This window comes from Myxine glutinosa, chromosome 7 (genome assembly GCF_964187855.1).
Source record: "Myxine glutinosa chromosome 7, kmMyxGlut1.1, whole genome shotgun sequence".
Classification (NCBI taxonomy): Eukaryota; Metazoa; Chordata; class Myxini; order Myxiniformes; family Myxinidae; genus Myxine; species Myxine glutinosa.
Genome location: NC_136267.1, coordinates 169,063,590 through 169,084,529, shown reverse-complemented (window position 1 = coordinate 169,084,529; position 20,940 = coordinate 169,063,590). Strand labels below are relative to the sequence as shown.

General features: G+C 45.4%; 1 protein-coding gene across 5 annotated transcripts in view; it reads left to right on the top strand.

The window, feature by feature from the left end:
• The window catches only part of STK11IP (serine/threonine kinase 11 interacting protein), a 131,304-nt gene that overhangs the window by 61,617 nt on the left and 48,747 nt on the right, over positions 1 to 20,940 (top strand). For all 5 annotated transcript variants that reach the window (XM_078782542.1, XM_078782540.1, XM_078782543.1 and 2 more), the window contains 6 exons: positions 4,658 to 4,699; positions 4,856 to 4,975; positions 6,774 to 6,855; positions 6,935 to 7,363; positions 13,575 to 13,786; positions 17,425 to 17,535. In XM_078782542.1, the coding sequence (XP_078638668.1) occupies positions 4,658 to 4,699; positions 4,856 to 4,975; positions 6,774 to 6,855; positions 6,935 to 7,363; positions 13,575 to 13,786; positions 17,425 to 17,535 (996 nt within the window). The remainder of the gene's footprint in view (positions 1 to 4,657; positions 4,700 to 4,855; positions 4,976 to 6,773; positions 6,856 to 6,934; positions 7,364 to 13,574; positions 13,787 to 17,424; positions 17,536 to 20,940) is intronic.

Here is a 20,940-nt window from a genome sequence, read left to right as displayed (position 1 = left end):
TTCATGCTGTTGAAACCAAAGCGTTCAGAATCATTGGAATCTCCCGCGATGACGCTATCTCCGAGGTCCTTTCACTTAATCACCGCAGGCAGGTTGGTGGTCTTTCTGTCTTCTACCGACTCCTCTCCGGCCTTGATCCCCCAGCTCTCTCTGGGCTCTGTCCCCCAAATATTCCTGCAGGTCGCACAAGATCTGCCTGCAACCCTCTTATGGTTAAACTGCCAAAATCAAGACTCTCTGCTCACCTTCACTCCTTCATACCTCTTTTCTCCCACCTTTGGAACAAACTCCCTCACTCTCTTCAATCCCACTCCTCCCCCCAGGTCTTTAAAACGGCTGTAAAATATATAATACAGCAGAACCTCTTTTATCTGTATATCCAGGGGATATCCACATAATTCACAAGAAACAAACACATACCTGCCACGCACATATTTGTTCCCGCCAATGGAAATCACAGAAACCAGCAAGTATGTATGATCAGGCCGAATAGATTTGATATATGGAGAGTGACGAGTGCGCCTCCTGATCTCCATACATGCGCAGGCAATAGTGTCTGCACAGCTCAGACCATAGCGTCGCCTCCAATTTGCAAAGGCTTTAGCCCGGCCACTCTATAATATGGAGATTTATATGGTGGTCATTGGTTAAATGTCAAAACAGAGCCGCCTATCTGGATTTCGTGCTTATTGCACTCGTCAGGAAAGCACACCGTTCTAAAATCTATGACCAATATTCCCACCAATGTTTCTTGCTCTTCCTCTACCCCAATTGGTTCATCTGATTATGTGCTTGTGAAGGTCAACATCTCTCTCTCACCATTCCCGGAGGACAACCTCAGTGCCGGCAAGTCTGGCAATTCACTCGGACAAGCTGGCAGGGACTGCAAGCAGCCATCTCACTTCAGGACTGGTCTCCTATATATACCACCCCTGATATTAACTCACCCAGGGAATTCTTCCACAGACACCTGCTCTACCTTATGCAAAGATCCATCCCATCTCATCTTCAGTTGTCATACCGACCATCTTGCACATGCTACACTGTATCCTGTGGTGAGGCAGTTGCCTTGAAACAACTTGTCTTCTCTTTCTGGAAGGCAAATTTGACGGAAGTCAACCTCAAATTGTTTCTCAAAGTCCAAAACAAGAGTTTGTCCACTCTCAGGAGCATCAGAAAACAACATCTGTCCAACCTTCAAACTGGGCTCCCTTCTCTTAAACCTGATGGTGCCTTGATAAGTCGGTCTCCCCATCGGTGTATGATCAGTCGGTGTAGAACCCCCCCTCCATCCCTTCCCTCTCCTCAAATATCACTACAGCCGAATCCTCTTGTGAGAAGGCGAAATGATTCAATTCTGTTTGCTTCCAAATCTTGTGTCCCTAACCCCGGCTCTCTCGCTCTCTGTACCAACACTTCCCAGTCATAACCAACTGCTCCTGAACCCTTTGTCTTTTGCACCTGAGAAGGTGGAGAAGTTTCTGACAAACCTATACTCTGACTGCAACTGGACCGGATGGCATCAGCTCCCATGTCCTAAACATCGGGGGCAATACCCCTGGTGCTCACCTGGTAGAATAAACAGTATACTGCATGACTAACGGTATTCTAAACCAATTTCAATGCTTGCTAGAAGACAGGGCAGCATGTAGAATCATACAAACATAACCATAAGACTTTAAACAAACAACAACAAAAAAAATACATATTTTGGGGGGCAACCCCTCCTCCCCAGCCCACCCCGTGTACCTCCTCAGACCCCAATTTTTCCAATGCCTTGGACAAACATTGTACATCACGGATACATTGTACATCACGGATACATTGTACATCACGGATGATGAAGGTTGTGGTGAAGTTTCATTGGAATTGTGTGTGTAGGTTCTGAGAAAAAAAGCAAATACCTATTTTGGGGGGGGCAAGACCCCCTTAGACTCAGATTATTTTTTTAATTTTTTTTTTAATACCGTGAACAAACTTTAGTCACAACATAACAAATATAATTTGTGCCAAGTTTGGTCACAATCTCTTCAGCGGTTTCGGAGAAGAAGTTGCAAGTGTTTATGGACTGACTGGCTGACTGATGGACTGACGGACCCAGTTATGAACCGTCATCCCAGTGTTTCACAAACAGGATGACTCATCAATGCATGTGCTGTCCGTCAGATTAACGTTAAACTGGGTGTCCAGTCTGATGGCATTAGTTGATGGACATTAAAGATCCCTTGGTGCCCTTTGCAAAGAGTCGGTGAGCTATTGCCGGCACCATGGCCAAATTCCATGTTCCTGCCCAAATCGTTTCGTCGAGAGTTAGGCCTGGCCAGATGGTTTGTGAAATGCTTGAGCCAAAAAGTTTTCCCGGCCAACTCCACAAGATGGTGAGAATAATTTTGGCTATTAAAGAAGAAGAAGAAGAAGAAGAAGATAACGACATCCAGTAACCAGAAATATAATTTATCTGGAAAATGCTTAGTTCAGACCAATCTGGATAGAAGAGGTTCAGTTGTATTAATAGTTCATTGCTGAAATTTTGGCGATGTTATTGTCTACGCTAGTCACAGCATTGTGGTTAAAACTGGGATGGCAGCCAACGTGATCATGTGTGCCCTGGCACAGAAGCATGTCATTGAACGTTTTTATATTTCAAATCTAAGTTTTTTTTTTAGTTTTTTTTAAATTAAGCTATCAGGCTCATGAAAGAGCAGAACATGGGGAAATGGATTGGCAGAGCAAATGGGGGCAGAGGTCTTTTTACGTATGCAGCACATGGCTGTGGGCAGCATAATTTGTTTGGGGCACAGCTGTACCAATGATGCTATGCCCCCTTTAGGTTAGAGCAGGAATTTGAATTGGCCAGGGTACCTGTGATAGTTCATCTACTCTCTGTGAAGGAAAACATGGGATCGTCAACGCCCACTAACTAATGTCAGCAGAGGGGAAGCAAAGGTTATACATTGGGACCACAATAAACATGCACCGCAGCATAAGAAAATGAATTGCATGGTACGGATGCTGAGGATGGTGACGAGGTCTCGGGTGTTTTACATTGAGTAATCAAAATGGGAGAGAACATGATGTGGTCGTTGGGCAGCAGAGGTAACATCCAGTACAAAGGTGTACATCCAGTAAAAATCATTGGAATCTCCCGCGATGAAGCTAACTCCAAGGGCCTCTCACTCACTCACCGCAGGCAGGTTGGTGGTCTTTCCATCTTCTACCGACTCCTCTCTGGCCTTGCCCCCCCCCCCCCCATCTCTCTCTGGGCTCTGTGCCGCAAATATTCCTACAGGTCGCACAAGATCTGCCTGCAACCCTCTTATGGTTAAACTGCCAAAATCAAGACTTTCTGCTCACCTTCACTCCTTCATTCCTCTTTTCTCCCACCTCTGGAACAAACTCCCTCACTCTCTTCAATCCCACTCCACCCTCCAGGTCTTTAAAACAGCTGTTCACCACCATCTCTTATCTTCCCCCATCCAAAACCTTGATCTTTTCTTCCCCCGCTAATTTCACCCCAATTCCACTTTTTTGAAATACCAACTTCTGTCCAGGAAGTCCTTGGTGTCCTTGTGTTTTATACTTCTCCCTTCCCCCCACCCCCCCTTCCCACGCCTCCTCCCCCCAAGCCCTCTCCCTCCCACACTTCTCCCTGCTCTCAAATGTTGTGTTTGTGTGCTTCCCCTTCTCTCCCCATCTTGTCTTCCGCTCCCGCTTTTTATATATTTTGTTTGTCTTGTTGATTTGTTTGTGAAGTAAATGTTAGCTCTTTCACGAGCCTCGATTCAGTATACAAAAAAAAAAGAAAAGAAAAAAAAGCTCAAGACATTGCATTTCTGAAAACAGTTCCACAGGAAAGAAAATTTGGATTTAAAGAATTGAGATTTTAAGATGGCAGGAGGAATACAACAGGAATTGAGATATTATTTTTAAAAAGGTCGAATATCTCCAACCTGCCTACAGTTTGCAAGAAGCAAACCCTAAAATTCAACTTCCTGATGTGATTGCAATCATACATATGGTCTTGAATTCCGCCGGCAAAATAAGAAGCAGCAGGACCATTGCATGGTGGGGAGCCATGTTCCATGACTGGATGCCAATTGGGAGAATGTTTGCACAGGAAACATGGAGGAAGCAGAGACTCAGCAGTTTCCTAGAGGCCGACCAGGGAATTATAATGGGGGACTCGAATGTGGGGAAAATATCAACGCATGGTACTCCAGTGTTTTGTTGTGCAGTAAAGTGAGACGAGCAATAGACAGATGAGAGTCAGGTCTACTTTCTCAGGATGTGAATTTGCGCAATAATACTCACTCATACCTGGCAAATGTGACCACCTATACTCAAGTAGTGTCGATGTGTTGGAAGTTCTAAATAATATCCAGGTGATAGGTTTACCTGATGTGAAATGGCAGCGTGCTTGTCCCAAGGTTTTCTACGCTTATGGCCTAAAGGCACTTCCACATCGAGGGGACAATTGTGTACGTTTAGTAGGGCGACATCTTGAGAAATCTGTGAAGTTTCTTCAATTCCCTCTAACTTTTGATTCTATGTCCATGTCAACTTCGAACGATTTCATACTTTGTGAAGCTGCACTGAGATGTACATGATGCTGTTTACGAAATGGATCATAATGATGCTTCTTCTTTTTGTTGTGCAGCTCATTCTTGACAATAAATCGTTGACAAAGAAGGAGTTATCTGTAAGTTTGAAGACTCATCCAAAGTGCTTCAATATGGAAAACAATTATTTTGTCATTTGAATAATTACAAAGTACCTTCAGTTTTACAATGTCTGTCTCGATTCTCTTATAATTATTATCCTCGTATCTTATCATCATTTTCTTTTATAATTGCAGTTTCTACCATGGATGCAGCCTGCTTTGGGATCTGCACGGTCATCAGACCAAATTGGATCTCAAGAGGCAGTTAGTGAGCTTGAAGAGAGTCTCTCGATGAACAAGCAACCATCAGATGTTGTATGTTTGAAGATGTGACTGATGCTTTGGGGCTTTGCATAATACTTTTCCTGAATGTTGTGTATTGATTTTAAAGTTCGGCTTTAGTTTCGGCTTTCGGCTTTAGTTAAAGTTCGGCTTTAGTTAAAGTTCGGCTTTAGTTTCGGCTTTCAGCTTTAGTTAAAGTTTTAAAGTTCAGCTTTTAAAGTTTTAAAGTTTTAAAGTTTTTAAAGTTAGGCTATTATTTACTCAAGTTGTTCATGCAAAGTGATTTTAAGCTTTGCTCACATCATCACATTTTATTTTTATTCAAAATCTGGACTGGAGGAAGAGCAAGGAGACTGAGGATAGAAGAATAACACACTCACACTTGGAAGGTGTGGGAAAAGAGGGGATTGGCTTTTATACAGGGCCTTCAGAAAGTATTCACACCCCTCTCCTTTTTTCACAATTTGTTGTTACATTGGATGTTAAAATGGATTAAATTGAGATTTTTTTTGTCACTGATCTACACATAACGCCCCATAATGTCAAAGTGGAATTTTTATTTTCTAGAAATTGTTACAAAATAATTAAGGACCCTTTATCAGACCATTCTACTGTATTTTAAATGTGAGGAAACTGGATTTGCACGAAATTAAGTATCTTTGCGTAAAATTTTATTTAACAAGTTGTAGCACAATATCGATTGCCAAGTGCCTCTTATTCTTACTGACATGCTTTCCATTAATCGAGGCTTTGAATATCGATCATTACAGAATGTTTATGCCTCCACCCCCGAAGGTGGCCATATGTTTTCTGGTTGTCCGTCCGTCCATCCGCCCTGGTTAAACCTCGTTTTTCCTCAGCAACCACATGTTTGATTGATACAAAACTTTCAGGGTAGGAGTGACACCCATGCAGAATATTCTTATGACAATTGTGACGCAATAGGTCACGTGGTATGGCAGACATCTTAGATTAAATGCAAATGATTGAAAAGATTTTTCTCAGAAACCGCTGTAATGAAAAAAATGAAACTTGGCACATTGTCAAGTACCCCCAATGGGGAACAAAAGCATGATAATGATATAATCGGTGAAGTGGTATACCAGCCATAAATGTTTTAATCGAATTCCTTATTCTAAAAGTCTGAAATTGCATGCCCATGATCTCTGACCCATTTGTATTGAAATATTAAATTTATGACATCAAAGGTCACATGGTTTGGCAGCCATTTTGGATTGAAGAAAAATATGAAATTATTATATCTCTGAAACCGCTTACCCTATTAATGTGAAATTTTACAAATATCATCGAACAACACTGTTGCATATAGTTCGAAAATGACGACGATGGTCACGTGGTTTGGCAGCCATCTTTGATAGAAAAATGGACCATATCCAATCAAGACAAAACCTCACAAACATGATCCCCTACCCATACATATGCAGATCGTGCATTTTTGATGTCATATGTCGCGTGATTTGGCAGCCATATTAGCTTGAAAGTCAGTATTTTAAAAAAAAATCCCTTCTCTGAAACCGCTTCACCGATCGATGTGAAACCTGTCCTGTCTGGTAAAAATGTGACACTTCAAAACAGCTGAAGGGATTTAAACTAAACTTGTTCATATTTAGGGCAATGAACGAGGGCATGTACCTATTGTCATGGACAGGGACTACGTGGAGGCATATTGGCGACAGTCGCATTGCTCTAGTGTTTTTTTTTCATTTAATGACCATCCATCCATCCGTACCTTGTGAACATTTATATGAGTGTCTTGATATATTAAGTGAACATCATTAATAAAGTCAGGTGACCTTTGTGTAATTTTCAGAAGCGGATGAAGAAAAGGAAAGTTGCAATAACAGATCCTTTCACCTCAGACATAAGCAGTGACGATCACTGCCTGGAAACAAGTAAGCAGTCATTTATTTATTCGTCTTTTAGTTTTGTGTTTTCTTGTAGAAGTTTACAATGTCAATCTTTGTCCTTCAGGCCTTTCTCAAGCCCTCCTTTACAAGGCAGAGATTGAAAGAATGGAGGACTTCCGTAAGCAGCTGGGTACAGACTGGCTTTGTTACCAGCACCAAATGGATAAAAGCATGAGCAGTATTTTCCAAGTGAACCCAGAGCAAAAATGTTTCTCACATGTTGAGTCTACGGATGACCCTAAGGCAAGTGCTGCTGTTTTTGAAAAAGAAAGGCTCGAAGATGAGGCTCGACCCACAAACAATACAGCAAGCCTCGAGGGAGAGGCAGTGGAGCTTGCCGTGGAGGCGAGGGTCACAAAGACGAATGAAGTGAAAGATGTGCTAGAGGATCACTCAACTTTGCAGGCTTCCACGGGGAGTGAACAGTCTGAACTACTCAAAGATGAGATGGAAGATTCACAGAAGAGCACAGAATTGGATGAAGAACTTGGAGGTCAGATTATTTTCAAAATTAATAACATGAACAATTTAATCACTAATGAAACCTTTTGTTGTTGTTGTTTTTTAAACTGTCAATTTAAACTTTTTAAAAACTGTATAGTACTCCAAGGATGTTGATATAGGAAGTCAATAAAGGTGTCAAGAAAGGCAGGTGGAAAGGGAGGAGTAACAGTTAGGGTGGATTTTAATTTTCCAGTGGGAGACTGGGTTTAGGTAAAGGGAAAGGGCAGGGCAGAGGAGGAATTTATACATTTAGTCCAGAATTTCAACTTAAGCTATTTTGAAAATGTCTATTATTATCAATAAATGTTTTTTACAAACATGTCGTGGCTTTTTTTTATTTTTATTTTATTTTTTTATTTTACAAACATATAAACCCAACATCACTGCATTACATAAAAGGTGCAAAAACAGATCCCCTGAACTACAGACCTATCAGCTTGCCTCTAATCATCAGCATGGTGATGGAATCCATCGTCGTAGTTGACATGAAATCATTCCTTTTCTCCAAGAACCTCATCTCGGATCAACAAATTGGATTCAGACCAGATCACTCCACCTTGAACATGCGGCTTCTACTCACCCATCAATGGATGGAGTCCCTCAATGTTAGACATTAGATCAAGGTCGTCTCTCTCAGCATATCTCATGCTTTCGATACAGTCTGGCATCCTGCCTTGGTCTCCAAACTGTCTGCCTATGGAATCCAAGGCCAACTTCACACATCCGGCTTATTGACTTCTTCTACTCTTGTAGCCAACGTGTCTGGCTCTCAACAAATCCTTTCATATCTTCTCCCTGTCAAGGCTAGGGTGCCCCAAGGCAGTGTTCTGGGCCTAGTCCTATTGCTGAACCAACTCTCTGGAAAATCCCCTTTTTCTATTTTGTGGTGACTCCGACCCTCTGCCATGACATTCCTCATCCTTCAGACATGCAGGCACCAGCCTCTTTTATCTTCAGACACACCTGAACTCCTATCCACCTCCAAGGTTTCATCCGCAACTTGATGGAGTACTGCTCTCCCCTCTGCCCCCCTCCGACCCCCGCCTCACATCTTGCTCAGCTTGACGCCATGGAAACCAAGGCCTTCAGGATCATTGGAATATCCTGCGATGAAGCTCTGTCTATGGGTCTATCACTTTCCCATCGCAGACATGTCAATGGTCTCTGTTTTCTACCACCTCCTTTCTGGTCTTGTACCCTCTGCTCTTTCTGTGCTCTGTCCCTCCTGCCCACCCCTCCCCCTCTCCGTTCTTCCCCTACCCCTTCCCCCCCCCCCCCCAATAATTCTGCAAGGAGGACAGAGTCCACCATCAACTGCTCCAGGATCACTACTCACCTCCACTCATTTGTTTATATTTATTTTCTTGCCTGTTGAACCAACTTCCACATCCTCTTGAATCTCATTCTTCCCTCCAGCTCTTCAAGATAGATGTTAACTTCCCACTCCCCTACACCTAAGTCCTCTTTCCAAATTTCCAGTTTTTCCTTCCTGAGAGTTTCCTTCTGTATCCATCTTGTCTACCCTTTGCATCCTCTCCTCCCCCCCCCCCCCATTTCTGACCACACCCATTGTTTAGCTCTTATATGAGCCTTGACTGTGAACAAAAAAGAAGGAGCAGAACTAGAACGGCACTTGGTAGTGCGCATACCTCCACCAGGTTGAACAGTTGACATTTAGTATCATTGTGATAGACCGATCTGTATCCAGACCATAACCAAAATCTGTCGGCTTGTTCTTGTCACCGACCAAACTCGTCCACCAAGTTTTGTCACAAGCTGTCCACAACCTTTTTAGATATTCTGCTATGTATTATTTTTGGCCCCATTTCTTAATGGTGAAGATTCACTTAAAAGTTTCTCGGATCTGGATCCGAATCTTCCTCAACATGTAATCAATTCTTCCTTGTCACACACCCAGCCTGGCCACCAAGTTTCATCTGAATCCGTCCACAGGTTTTTGAGATATCCTGCTCACAGTGAGACAGACAGACAGAAGTGAAATCCTAACCTCCGTCCACCTTCGTTTACTATATTTTTACAAGTGATTCTTCACCAATGAGAAATGGGGCAAAAAACGATATATAGCACGATATCTCAAAAAGTTGTGGATGAGTTGTGACAAAACTTGGTGGATGTGTTGCGAAGGTGATGAGAAGAAGCCGATTAGATTTTTGTTCATGTCCGGATCCAGATCCAGCCTATCAGTGGAATACAAAATGAAAACTGTTGAGTCTGACTGAGGTATGCGCTCTACTCTACCGAGTGACGTTCTGGTTTTGATTGTAATCCAAAGTTTTATGATTTTAATGTTAAACATGATTTTGTGTGTGTGTGTGTGTGTGTGTGTGTGTGTGTGTGTGTGTGTGTGTGTGTGTGTGTGTGTGTGTGTGTGTGTGTGTGTGTGTGTGTGAGTGTGTGTGTGTGTGTGTGTGTGTGTGTGTTATATATATATATATATGTACATCAATACCCCGTTTTACACCATTTCGACCTACGTCAAATCCGACTTTACGCCACTCTTCTAGAGTAAATTTCAGTTCAGCGAACGTCATTATGTGCGACTTTACATCAAGTGTTGCAGGAGTGGGTCATGAGTGGGTGTGGTTTGGCATGAATGGTTTTGCATGTTTGCATGAGTGGTGCATGTTGGCAAGGGTAGGTGGTTGGTTGCGTGTGGTTATTTTTTTATTTTTTTTGTTACTATTATTATTTCTTATTTTGTGTATGTGAGTGAGTGGGTGAGGGTGTGTGTTTTTGCATGAGTGTGTGTTTTTGTATGTTGAGTGGTGCATGTTGTAAGGGGGATGTTACATGTTGTTGTAAACCACATTTCCAAGCTGGCCTCCAAAGCCAGTCGCCGACTGCGCATCCTCCGTCGTGCGAAGTCCTTCCTCGGCACACCTGAGCTCCTCACCACATACAAGGCTTTCATCCGCAGCTCAATGGAATACTGTTCTCCCCTATGGGCCGGTGCTCCTGCCTCACACCTAGCTCGGCTTCACACTGTTGAAACCAAAGCTTTCAGAATCATTGGAATCTCCCGCGACGAAGCTATCTCTGAGGGCCTTTCACTCACTCACCGCAGGCAGGTAGGTGGTCTTTCTGTCTTCTACCGACTCCTCTCCGGCCTTGCTCCCCCATCTCTCTCTGTGCTCTGTCCCCCAAATATTCCTACAGGTCGCACAAGATCTGCCAGCAACCCTCTGATGGTTAAACTGCCGAAATCTCGGCTCTCTGCTCACCTTCACTCTTTCATTCCTCTTTTCTCCCGCCTCTGGAACAAACTCCCTTCAATCCCACTCCTCCCTCCAGGTCTTTAAAACAGCTGTTCACCACCATCTCTTATCTTCCCCCATCCAAAACCTTGATCTTTTCTACCCCCGCTAATTCACCCCAGATCCACCTTGTTTGAAATTCAAACTTCTTCCTGGAAGTGCTGGCAGTGTCCATATGTTTTATACCTCTCCCACCCCCCCCCCCCCTTCCCATGCCTCCCCCCAAAGCCCTCTCCCACAGATCTCTCGATGTCTCCATGTCTCTCGGTCCCTGCTCTCAAATGTTGTGTTTGTGTCCTTCCCCCTCTCTCCCCATCTTGTCTACCGCTCCCGATGTTATATGTTTTACGGGTCGGTTTGTCTTTCTGTGAGATTAATGTTCGCTCTTTCACGAGCCTCGATCTTGTATACAAAACAAAACAAAAAAAAAAAAAAAAACCTCCTACATCATAATAGGAGGATGTGAAAAAAATTAATTTTTCCTTAAAAATATATTTAAAATAAATAAAATAGTACATAAAAATTAACAATAAAAGAAGCTAAAAAACAAGTTAAAATACAATAAAAAGCACATTAAAAATATTTTAAAATGTACGTACAGTATACGTACGCGTAGCTGCTGGTTCTCATTCAAAACAAAGGCGACGCCACATGCATTTTGTCCTGTGCTGCGGTCACGTGCTTGCTTTGCCTTTCCCTGTTATTTTTGTGATTATTCCTTAACTGTGTCTGTTGCCCATGGGTCCTAAGAAGGATAGTGCTAGTGTTTTCAAGCATAATGTGGTTACGATGGAAGATAAGTTAAATCTGATTAAAAGGTGAAAAAGTGTCGGTGATAGCGCATGCCTTAGGGCTGCCACGGTCGACGGTATCGACCATCATTCATGATAGGGAACGTATTCTCCCATATTCTTCTGTCTTCATTTTAAGGCATTACGCCCGGTTTACGGCAAAAACCGAGTTACGTCACGGCTTATGGAACCAATTAATGACGTAGGCCAGGGTATTGCTGTATATATATATATATATATGTATATATATATATATATATATGTATATATATATATATATATATATATATATATATATATATATATATATATATACAGGCTTGGCATTTAATATGGAATATTTTTTTTTTCTTGACTTGGGTTTACTTTCTGAACTCAGTATATCAATCTGGTGAGTTTCTTTTACCCTTCGGTGATGTCTTTGTTGAAAGAACCATGTCACTGATTGTCTTTCGCAGCAAGAAGTCAATAACAGGATTATATCACAGGTGGCGTGACAAAATGTAACGACAGGTACATTTGACGATTGGCTTCACAATCGGGTATATAAGGGTTGTTGCGTTCTGTATTAGTGGAAAACAACTGCTGCACGTCTGCAAAAGTTATTGCCGCTTCCTCTGGAGATGGACCGTCAACTTGACAATGCTGTTTGTCATGGAGTGATGGCTTTACGAAATTCTGGCATGAAACAGCGTGCTATTGCTCGGCAGTATGGCATCACTCAAGGTCAGGTGTCAAAGATCCTGAAACGAAATGCTCAGAGGGGTGTCCCTACTCTAATACCGAGGCCTGGACGTCCACGCAGAACCACAAGGAGAGATGATCGCCAGCTGCACCGGTTAGTCTGCAATGGCCGTACCAAGTCAGCTAATCGGCTTAGGGCTGAGTGGCAGCAACTGACAAATGTGCCTGTATCCAGAAGGCTAGTCAACCAACGACTGATTCAAGCAGGCTATCGTGCCAGGCGTCCCCTGAGAAAGCCACGCCTGACCAGACAACACAGCCAGCGCCGATTGCAGTGGGCCAGAGAGCACCGTCATTGGCAGCCAGGACACTGGAATCACGTGACCTTCAGTGACGAGCCTAGATTTCTGGTCTATCGTCAAGATGGCCGCGTCCGTGTGCGCAAACAAGTGCATGAAGCCCACAACGAAGATTGTATAGTGCCAAGAGTCCAAGCTGGAGGCGGTGGGGTGACCGTTTGGGCTGCTTTTCATGCAGGTGGCAAAACTGGCCTGGTTGTTCTGAATGGGAACCTGAACCAGTTCAAGTACAGGGTCATTCTGGAAGAAATATTGCTTCCATTTGCTCGTGCAGCCTTTCGAGGAAACTTTGTCTTCCAAGATGACAATGCACGGCCTCATCATGCTCGCATGATCCAACACTTTCTTGCTGACCGTCGTGTAGAGCATATGGAGTGGCCTGCCATGTCCCCGGATATGAATCCGAAAGAGAACTTGTGGGCAGAATTAACGCGTCAAATCGACAACTTGGACCAGCAGCCTACCTCTGTGCATGAATTGCAGCAGACTATTGTCACTGCATGGCAAGCGATTCCTGTCCAAACCTTGGCAAATCTCGTGAACAGCATGCCTCGATGTGTACGTGCTCTCCTGAATGCTCGTGGGGGTTACACGAAGTACTGAACTGTAATTTTACTGTCCGTAATCCCAGTCATAATTTAGCTTTTGTTTTTGTTGAATTTTTTTTTGGCTAATGTGCAAAATAAAGACATACTTCTGGAAAAGGTACAGAAGTTTAACACAGTACTGTCCGTGAATTGAGTTCGATATCAGTTTACATCACTTTCAAGGATCAATTTATTTGCTTCGAAATGTCAAATGTCGTTTTTGTTTCTTTTAAAGGTCACATTCATAAAATCTCGAATAATTTCAACATAATTCCAATGAACTTTTGGTTCTAAGTCATCTTGAAAAGTAAGTTCACCCCCACAAAAAAAATATTCCATATTAAATGCCAAGTCTGTATATATATATATATATATATATATTTTAACCCTAGTCACTGATGTCATAATTATCTTGTCCGTTAGCTGATACAATCTGCTCCTATAGTATGAAACAAGCGTAAAGATGTGAGAAGTGAACCTGGCCCTTTTTCTTTCTCTTTTTAGAGTGTCTGAGCCAGCCCTGCTTGGTAAGGGTGCTCGGGGAGGAGGCTGTGGGTGATGGTGAGCAAGACAAAAATTCCAACAGTACTCTGTTCCTCACTATTCGAAGTATGGGCATTGTGGAGCAGGAGCCCAATCGTGCTCGCCTTATAGCCATGTACGAGTTGAGTAGTTTGCTTGAGGCCCGTGCAGGAAAAATTTGCAACACTACTGCGGTGAGTAGTTTCTCTTTTGCCTGTAATTTTTCTATACTTCGTTACTTAGGAAGCCATGCAGTTTACTTTGTAATCCCTTAGATTTTGTGTTACTGGGAATAATGCTTGTTGGACTTTGCTTTGAGAATAAAGAAGAACTGGAGTTGCTAGCAATTATAAATGTTTCTTAGCAGTAACACCGACAGTTGAAAGAAGGAATCAAGATACACCTTCAAAATTAGCATTTGTGAAACCAGCTAAACTACAAACCTATAAAAGGCTGTGATATTGAAATAAGTATTAATGTCTTGTTGCTGAGGATGCCATCCTTGTTGCTAAGGAAGGATCGTGTATATTGCCACGTGTTCAAATCATAATAATAGCTGTAGTGGATTATATATACTGTACTAGAAGCTCCTGCTTCCTTAGGAAGTGACCAGGAGGGTCATGGTATTATTAACTCAACTGGACTACCGTCCAGTTGAGTTCATCACATACTGAATCCTCCGGCGTCCGTCGTCTGTCGTCGTCGTCGTCGTCGTCTGTTAACTTTTCGACGTTAACACTGTAGCGTCCACAAATATCAACCGATTCTGATCAAACTTGACATTGCAGCATCCCTACCCCAAGGACCAGGTTGTTATTACATTTCAGCCAGATCCGTTGAAAAATGTCGGACTTAGGCGACCATTTTGTTTTTGGTCATGAAAACGACGTTAACACTCTAGCATCCACAAATATTAACAGATTTTGATAAAACTTAGAATGTTTAACCCTTACCACACAAGGTAGGTTGCTATTGCATTCCAACCCGATCCGTCACAAAATGGCCGCCATAGGCCGCCATATTGTTTTCAGCTCCGAAACGACGTTAAGACTTTAACGTTCACAAATATTTATGGATTTTGATCAAACTTTTGTGTGAGACTCTTACCACACAAGGTAGGATTGCTATCTTAAGTCAAATCTAGTACAGACAACTGACCTACTTTAAAGTTGTCCAGTCAGTTCAGTTGAGTTCTGCTTCCCTGGAAGCTCTTGTTCTTATTTTAACGTATAATTCAAAATACCTCACTGCATGTGAAAACGTGGGGACAGGAATACTGTACTGCAAAGGTTTGGGAATTGCAATATCCTCCCTCACCTGGAGCCCACTACACAATACACATTTACATAGAAAATTTGCGTCTCCCACCCCAAGACCATCGGCAAAGATTTAAAAAAACAAAAAAAAACCTATGCACTAATTGGGATCATGCTGATCCTTTGTAGCAAGTCTGGATGTAATTGGCCCAGAACCGTAGGAGTAGCGTGACAGACACACACACACACACACACACACACACACACACACACACACACACACACACAAACACACAAACACACACCGGTCTTTGAATTATGCTAAGGATAGTATACAGAAAGGTGCAAAAGTATGAGTGCACTTAAATTAATGCCAGGCTTTCTTAAATCACGATTTCAAACATTAATTTGTCATAATATTAAAGATATGTGTCCATATTCTTAAATTTATTATAGTTATTATTGACTGACCCTTTGTCTTAACACAATATACTCGAACCGTACTCGGTCAAGTGAATACCTTTGCCAGGCTGAGCAGTTCACCTTTTGTATCCCATTGATAGGCTGGATCTGGATTCGGACCTGAATCAAAATCTAATTGTCTTGTTCTTGTCACCTACTCAACATGTCCACCAAGTTTCGTCCGAATCCGTCCATAACTTTTTCATCTATTGTGATGCATGTAGTTTTCGGCCCTATCTCTCAATGGTGAAGAATCACGATAAAAATCTCGTATCTGAATCCAGATCTTCACCGAAATCGAAGCAATTTATCCTTGTCACATACCCAACCTGTCCACCAGGTTTCGTCCAAATATGTCCATAACTCTTTGAGACAAACAGGCAAGCAAATAGATGGACAAACAGGGTTTAAAACATAAACTCTGTCCACCTTCTGTGACCAAGGTGATGAAGGGTGAATACATTTGAGAGAAAGATCAATTTTATGTGAGCAGTCTAACTATATCCTGGAGTGCATCACAACACAGTTTGGAAAAGATTGACTCAAACATAATCAATAAACTAATTAAATCAACCCCAAATGGAGTTGACGCAGTTCTTAAGGCAAAAAGGGGGAGGGCGTGGGTCAAACTGATTATTGATTATACATAAAGACATTTTTCCTGTGTTCCTTATGACACCACACTACAGACACCTCGTAAGAAATCGGCCATTAACCACTAATTAAAAACCAACCGGAAACCAGGCATCATGCACTATCGCTGATAACACCGACTTGATGAGCACACAAGCACAGACAGGTTGATGAGGCCATGCCTCGAAGAGCAGTGATTGGTCCGGGAGTTGATTGACACAAGGACTGGTAAGATGAGACTCGCTGATAGGAGCGCACACGGAGACATCGTGGGATGACGTCAGAGCCTCAAGTATAAAAATAATTAGCACGGCGGACAATTTCTCTCGAGTCCGGACTTTGTTGGTGAACGGTCGCAGCAAAGCTCTCTCTCTCGGCATCGACATTTTATCTCTCTCGGCATCGACATTTTATCTCTCTCGGCATCGACATTTTATCTCTCTCGACATCGACATTTTATCTCTCTCGGCATCGACATTTTATCTCTCTCAGCATCGACGTACTCTTGGTTCTTCTCGTTCTGGACCCCATAGCGAACGGTCACACTTTGCTCTCTTGCGCAAGGAGGATTTATCACGGGCGGTCATGTTCCGACATCTTGATAGTGGTCGTGAGGAGGCAGAGCTGCGGGCCGGGAACTGTGGTTTTCCGTACAGAGATCGTGAGGACAGGTGCGGCTGGAAGAGCGAGCTGCACTCCAAGGCGGTTTGCTTCGCGCGCGGAGCCAGGAGTGAGCAGACGCACAGTGAGGCCGAATTTGCGCCAACGAATGTGCGTTTCCCGCCAAGGCCTCAGACGATCTTTGACGATTCCTGACTAGATACACCAGCTGATTAGAGCTAAGAGCCACACACGAACACATATTTATTTTCCAATTCTTTTATCCTTTGTCTGTATATGAGTCTGTGTGGGGGCGATCCAATTTAGGAATATAGTTTCATTAACGTGCATTTTCTTTGTTACCGGCATTTTTGGTTGATAAAGCCGGCATTTTCTTGTACATTTTAAACCTGTGTTGGTTGAATTAAATATTGCACTTTGAGGACTGCCGGTGGAATCCGTGAAGGTATGCGCTCTTCGGTCTCTCTTCCCCCTCCCCCCCCCCCCCCAATGCGTATTCTCCGCTACATTTTGACTGAACGCCTCGGAGTTAAAGTTCGTTCGGAAATCCGTTTCCTTTGAAGATTTTAATCACCAGGAACGTGTGCGTGCATGCGTGCGTGTGTGTGTGTGTGTGTGTATGTGTGTTTTGTAAATTGTATGAATGGGGCTGAGGTGGTTAAAGACTCATGTGATCATTTATTATTTGTGAAAGCAAATGAATTGTTGAATGCATTCTTCTCCCATGTTCATAAACATGTGTAACTGTACTATATGATATATTGTATGTATCTGATTGCTTTGTTTGAATAGTTTTTACTTTTTGAAAAAGGCTCGAGTCATTTTTTTGAGGTTTTATTGAATCCTTGTTATCCTATCAGGACTTGGACAAGGTCACACCAACTCTTGAGCTTAAATTTAGATACTTGCGCCGTCACTGGCAGCAAAGAACATATGCGATCTTGGATGACGATCCTCAGGCTGCGTTACAGGTATTTCACTGAAATGTCTGCAATTTAAAAATGATTTTGGCATTGATAAGTGTTTGCTCAAATATAAGCAGCTTTTGCTGAATATTTATTGAAAAGTACTTGAAAATGTGATTGTTGCTATGAGCTGGAAAGGTACTGATGGGTGCATTAAACGTATATAAATCCTTTTCTGGATGTTCTAGCTAGAAATTTGGGTGTTTGATTTCCTGTAAACAATGTTGTGAATCAAATAGTGTTAAGACAAAATCATGAGTATATCCAGTCGTGTGAAGTTATTGTTCGGTGGCAGAGGTTAGGTTTTCACCCTCTCTGTCTGTCTGTCTGTCTGTTTGCCTGTGGACAGGATATCTCAAAAAATTGTGGATGGATTTGGACGAAATTTGTGGAGACGTTGGGTTTGTTATGAGGACAAATTCATGAGATTTTGGTGAAGAGCTCGATCCGAATAATGTAATTTTTTTGTGATTTTTCACCATTGAGAGATGGGGCCAAAAACTATATGCATCACAATAGATGAAAAAGTTGTGGACGGATACGGACAAAACTTGGAGAATGTGTTGAGTAGGCGACAAGAACAAGCCGATTAGATTTTGTTTCTGGTCCAGATCCGGCCGATCAGTAGGATACAAAACGTAAACCAAATCCGCCTCTTTAAATCCCCAACTTCTTTCCTGAAATTCCTAGAAGTGTTCATTTGTAAATGCAATGTAAATCCGTAGACCAGCTCGGCGGTGGAAGCCTGGAGGTCCTCTTTAGGGGCCGTTTGGAGGCCCAATAGGACCCACGGGAGCCTGTCGGCCCAACCGTCGTCCTGGAGGCTGGCCCTGAGAGCGGCCTTCATCGAGCGGTGGAACCGCTCGCACAAGCCGTTGGCTTGGGGGTGGTAGGCCGTGGTGCGGTGTAGCTTGACTCCCAAGGCCTGGGCGACCGCGCCCCAAAGCTCGGAGGTGAATTGCGGGCCTCTGTCGGAGGAGATGTCCGAGGGGACGCCGAAACGGGCAATCCAGGTGCCAATGAAGGCCTGCGCCACATCGGCGGATGTTGTTGATGCCAGCGGGATAGCCTCCGGCCACCTGGTGGTCCTGTCCACCATCGTGAGGAGGTGGGTGAAGCCCCGTGAGGAGGGAAGGGGTCCCACCAGGTCCACATTGACGTGGTCGAAGCGCCACGCGGGTACGTCGAATGGTGCCAACGGGGCCTGGGTGTGCCGGTGGACCTTCGCGCGCTGGCAGGCGACACAGGCATTGGCCCAGTCGTGGATGTCCTTACGGAGCCCGTGCCAGACTAACTTTGCTGCCACGAGCTTCTGCGACGCTTTCCGGCCCGGGTGGGAAAGGCCGTGGGGGCCGTCAAAAATGTGCCGCTGCCATCCGGTGGGCACGATGGGGCGAGGTTGGCCCAGGGAAACGTCGCACAGGAGAGCTGTGCCTGTGTCCTCGAAGGGGACGTCGGCCAACCGTAGGCCTGTGTCCGCTGTCCGGAGGGCTTGCACCGTGGGGTCGGCGGTCTGGTCAGCCGCCATGCGGGCGAAGTCCACACCGAGGTGGACGGCGTTCGCGCCGGACCGGGAGAGGCAATCGGCCATAGCGTTGTCCTTGCCCGCGACGTGCCGGATGTCCGTCGTAAATTCGGACACGGCTGAGAGGTGGCGCTGCTGGCGGGCCGACCACGGCTCTGCAACCTTGGCCATGGCGAAGACCAGGGGTTTGTGGTCCACAAACGCCGTGAACGGGCGGCCTTCTAAAAGATGGCGGAAGTGGCAAACGGCCAGGTAAAGGCCGAGGAGCTCGCGGTCGAAAGCGCTATACTTGCGCTCGTTAGGGCGATGCTGCCGGCTGAAGAAGGCCAGCGGTTGCCAAGCCCCGTTCACCCACTGTTCATGCACGGCGCCCATCACGTAGTCGGAAGCGTCCGTGGTGAGGGCGATGGGTGCGTCGAGCGCCGGGTGCGCCAGCATGGTCGCGTTGGCGAGGGCCAGCTTAGCGCCCGTGAACGCCTCGTCCATCTATTTGGTCCAGGCGACGTCGTGCTTGGCCTGCTTGCCCCAGAGGGCTTCGTACAGGGGGCGCATGAGTGGGGTGGCGCGAGGCACGAACCGGTGGTAGAAATTTACCATCCCCAAAAATTCCTGTAGGGCCTTGATGGAGCGGGGGCGCGGGAAACTTGTGACTGCCTCCACCTTGGTAGGCAGCGGGACGGCCCCGCGCTTCGTGATGCGGTGCCCCAGGAAGTCGACGGCCGTTACGCCAAACTGGCATTTCGCCGGGTTGATGATGAGGCCGTGCCGGCCGAGGCGCCCAAAAAGCGTGCGCAGGTGGATGAGGTGCTCCGCCCAGGAAGTGCTGGCGACGAGAATGTCGTCCAAGTAGACGAAAAGGAAGGTGAGGTCACGCAGCACGCTGTGCATCAGCCGCTGGAAGGCCTGGGCCGCGTTCTTAAGGCCGAACGGCATGCGAAGGAACTCGAAGAGGCCAAAAGGTGTAATTACCGCCGTCTTCGGCACGTCGGCTAGCCGGACGGGTACCTGGTGGTAGCCCCGAATGAAGTCGACCTTGGAAAAGATCACCCGCCCCGCCAAACGGGCAGAAAAGTCCTGTATGTGTGGTATCGGGTACCGGTCGGTGGTGGTGGCGTCGTTGAGGCGGCGGTAATCGCCGCATGGTCGTCATCCGCCACCCGGTTTGGGCACGATGTGCAGGGGCAAGGCCCACGCACTATTCGAGCGCCGCACAATGCCCAATCGCTCCAGCGCGTCGAATTCCGCCTTCGCCACGGCGAGTTTGGTCTGGTCGAGGCAACGAGCCCTGGCGTAGACCGGTGGACCTGTGGTCGGGATGTGGTGTTCGATGCCGTGTTTGACGGCGACGGCCGAAAACGTCGGCTGCGTGAGGGCGGGAAACTTGGCGAGCAGGCGGGTGAAATTGTCCGGGGCCGGGAGCGCGCAGGCTAGCTTGGTTGGTGCGGAGCCGCTCAATGAGCAAGCGAGCGAGCTGAAGGTCTCCGCGTTGATGAGCCGACGCCATTTTACGTCCACCAAAAGCCCATGCGCGCACAGAAAATCTGCACCCAGCAAGGCCATGGGCACGTTCGCCGTGATGAAGTCCCACCTGAAGCGCTGGCCCCCGAAGCAGAATGTGACACTGCGCGAACCGAAGGTGCGGATGGAGGAGCCGTTTGCAGCGACCAAGGCGGGGCCGCAAAGCGCGGCCTGTTTGTCCTGCACCGAGGCCGGTATCACGCTCAGCTGAGCGCCGGTGTCGCACAAAAAACGCCGCCCGGACGCTGTGTCCGTAATAAACAGAAGCTGCCTGAATGGCCGACGCTCATGGCAGGCAGCGAGCGCCGGCCTGGTCGTTTCCCGATCTGCCGAAAGTGCACGGTGGGCGGCACGTTCTGGCCTTCTGC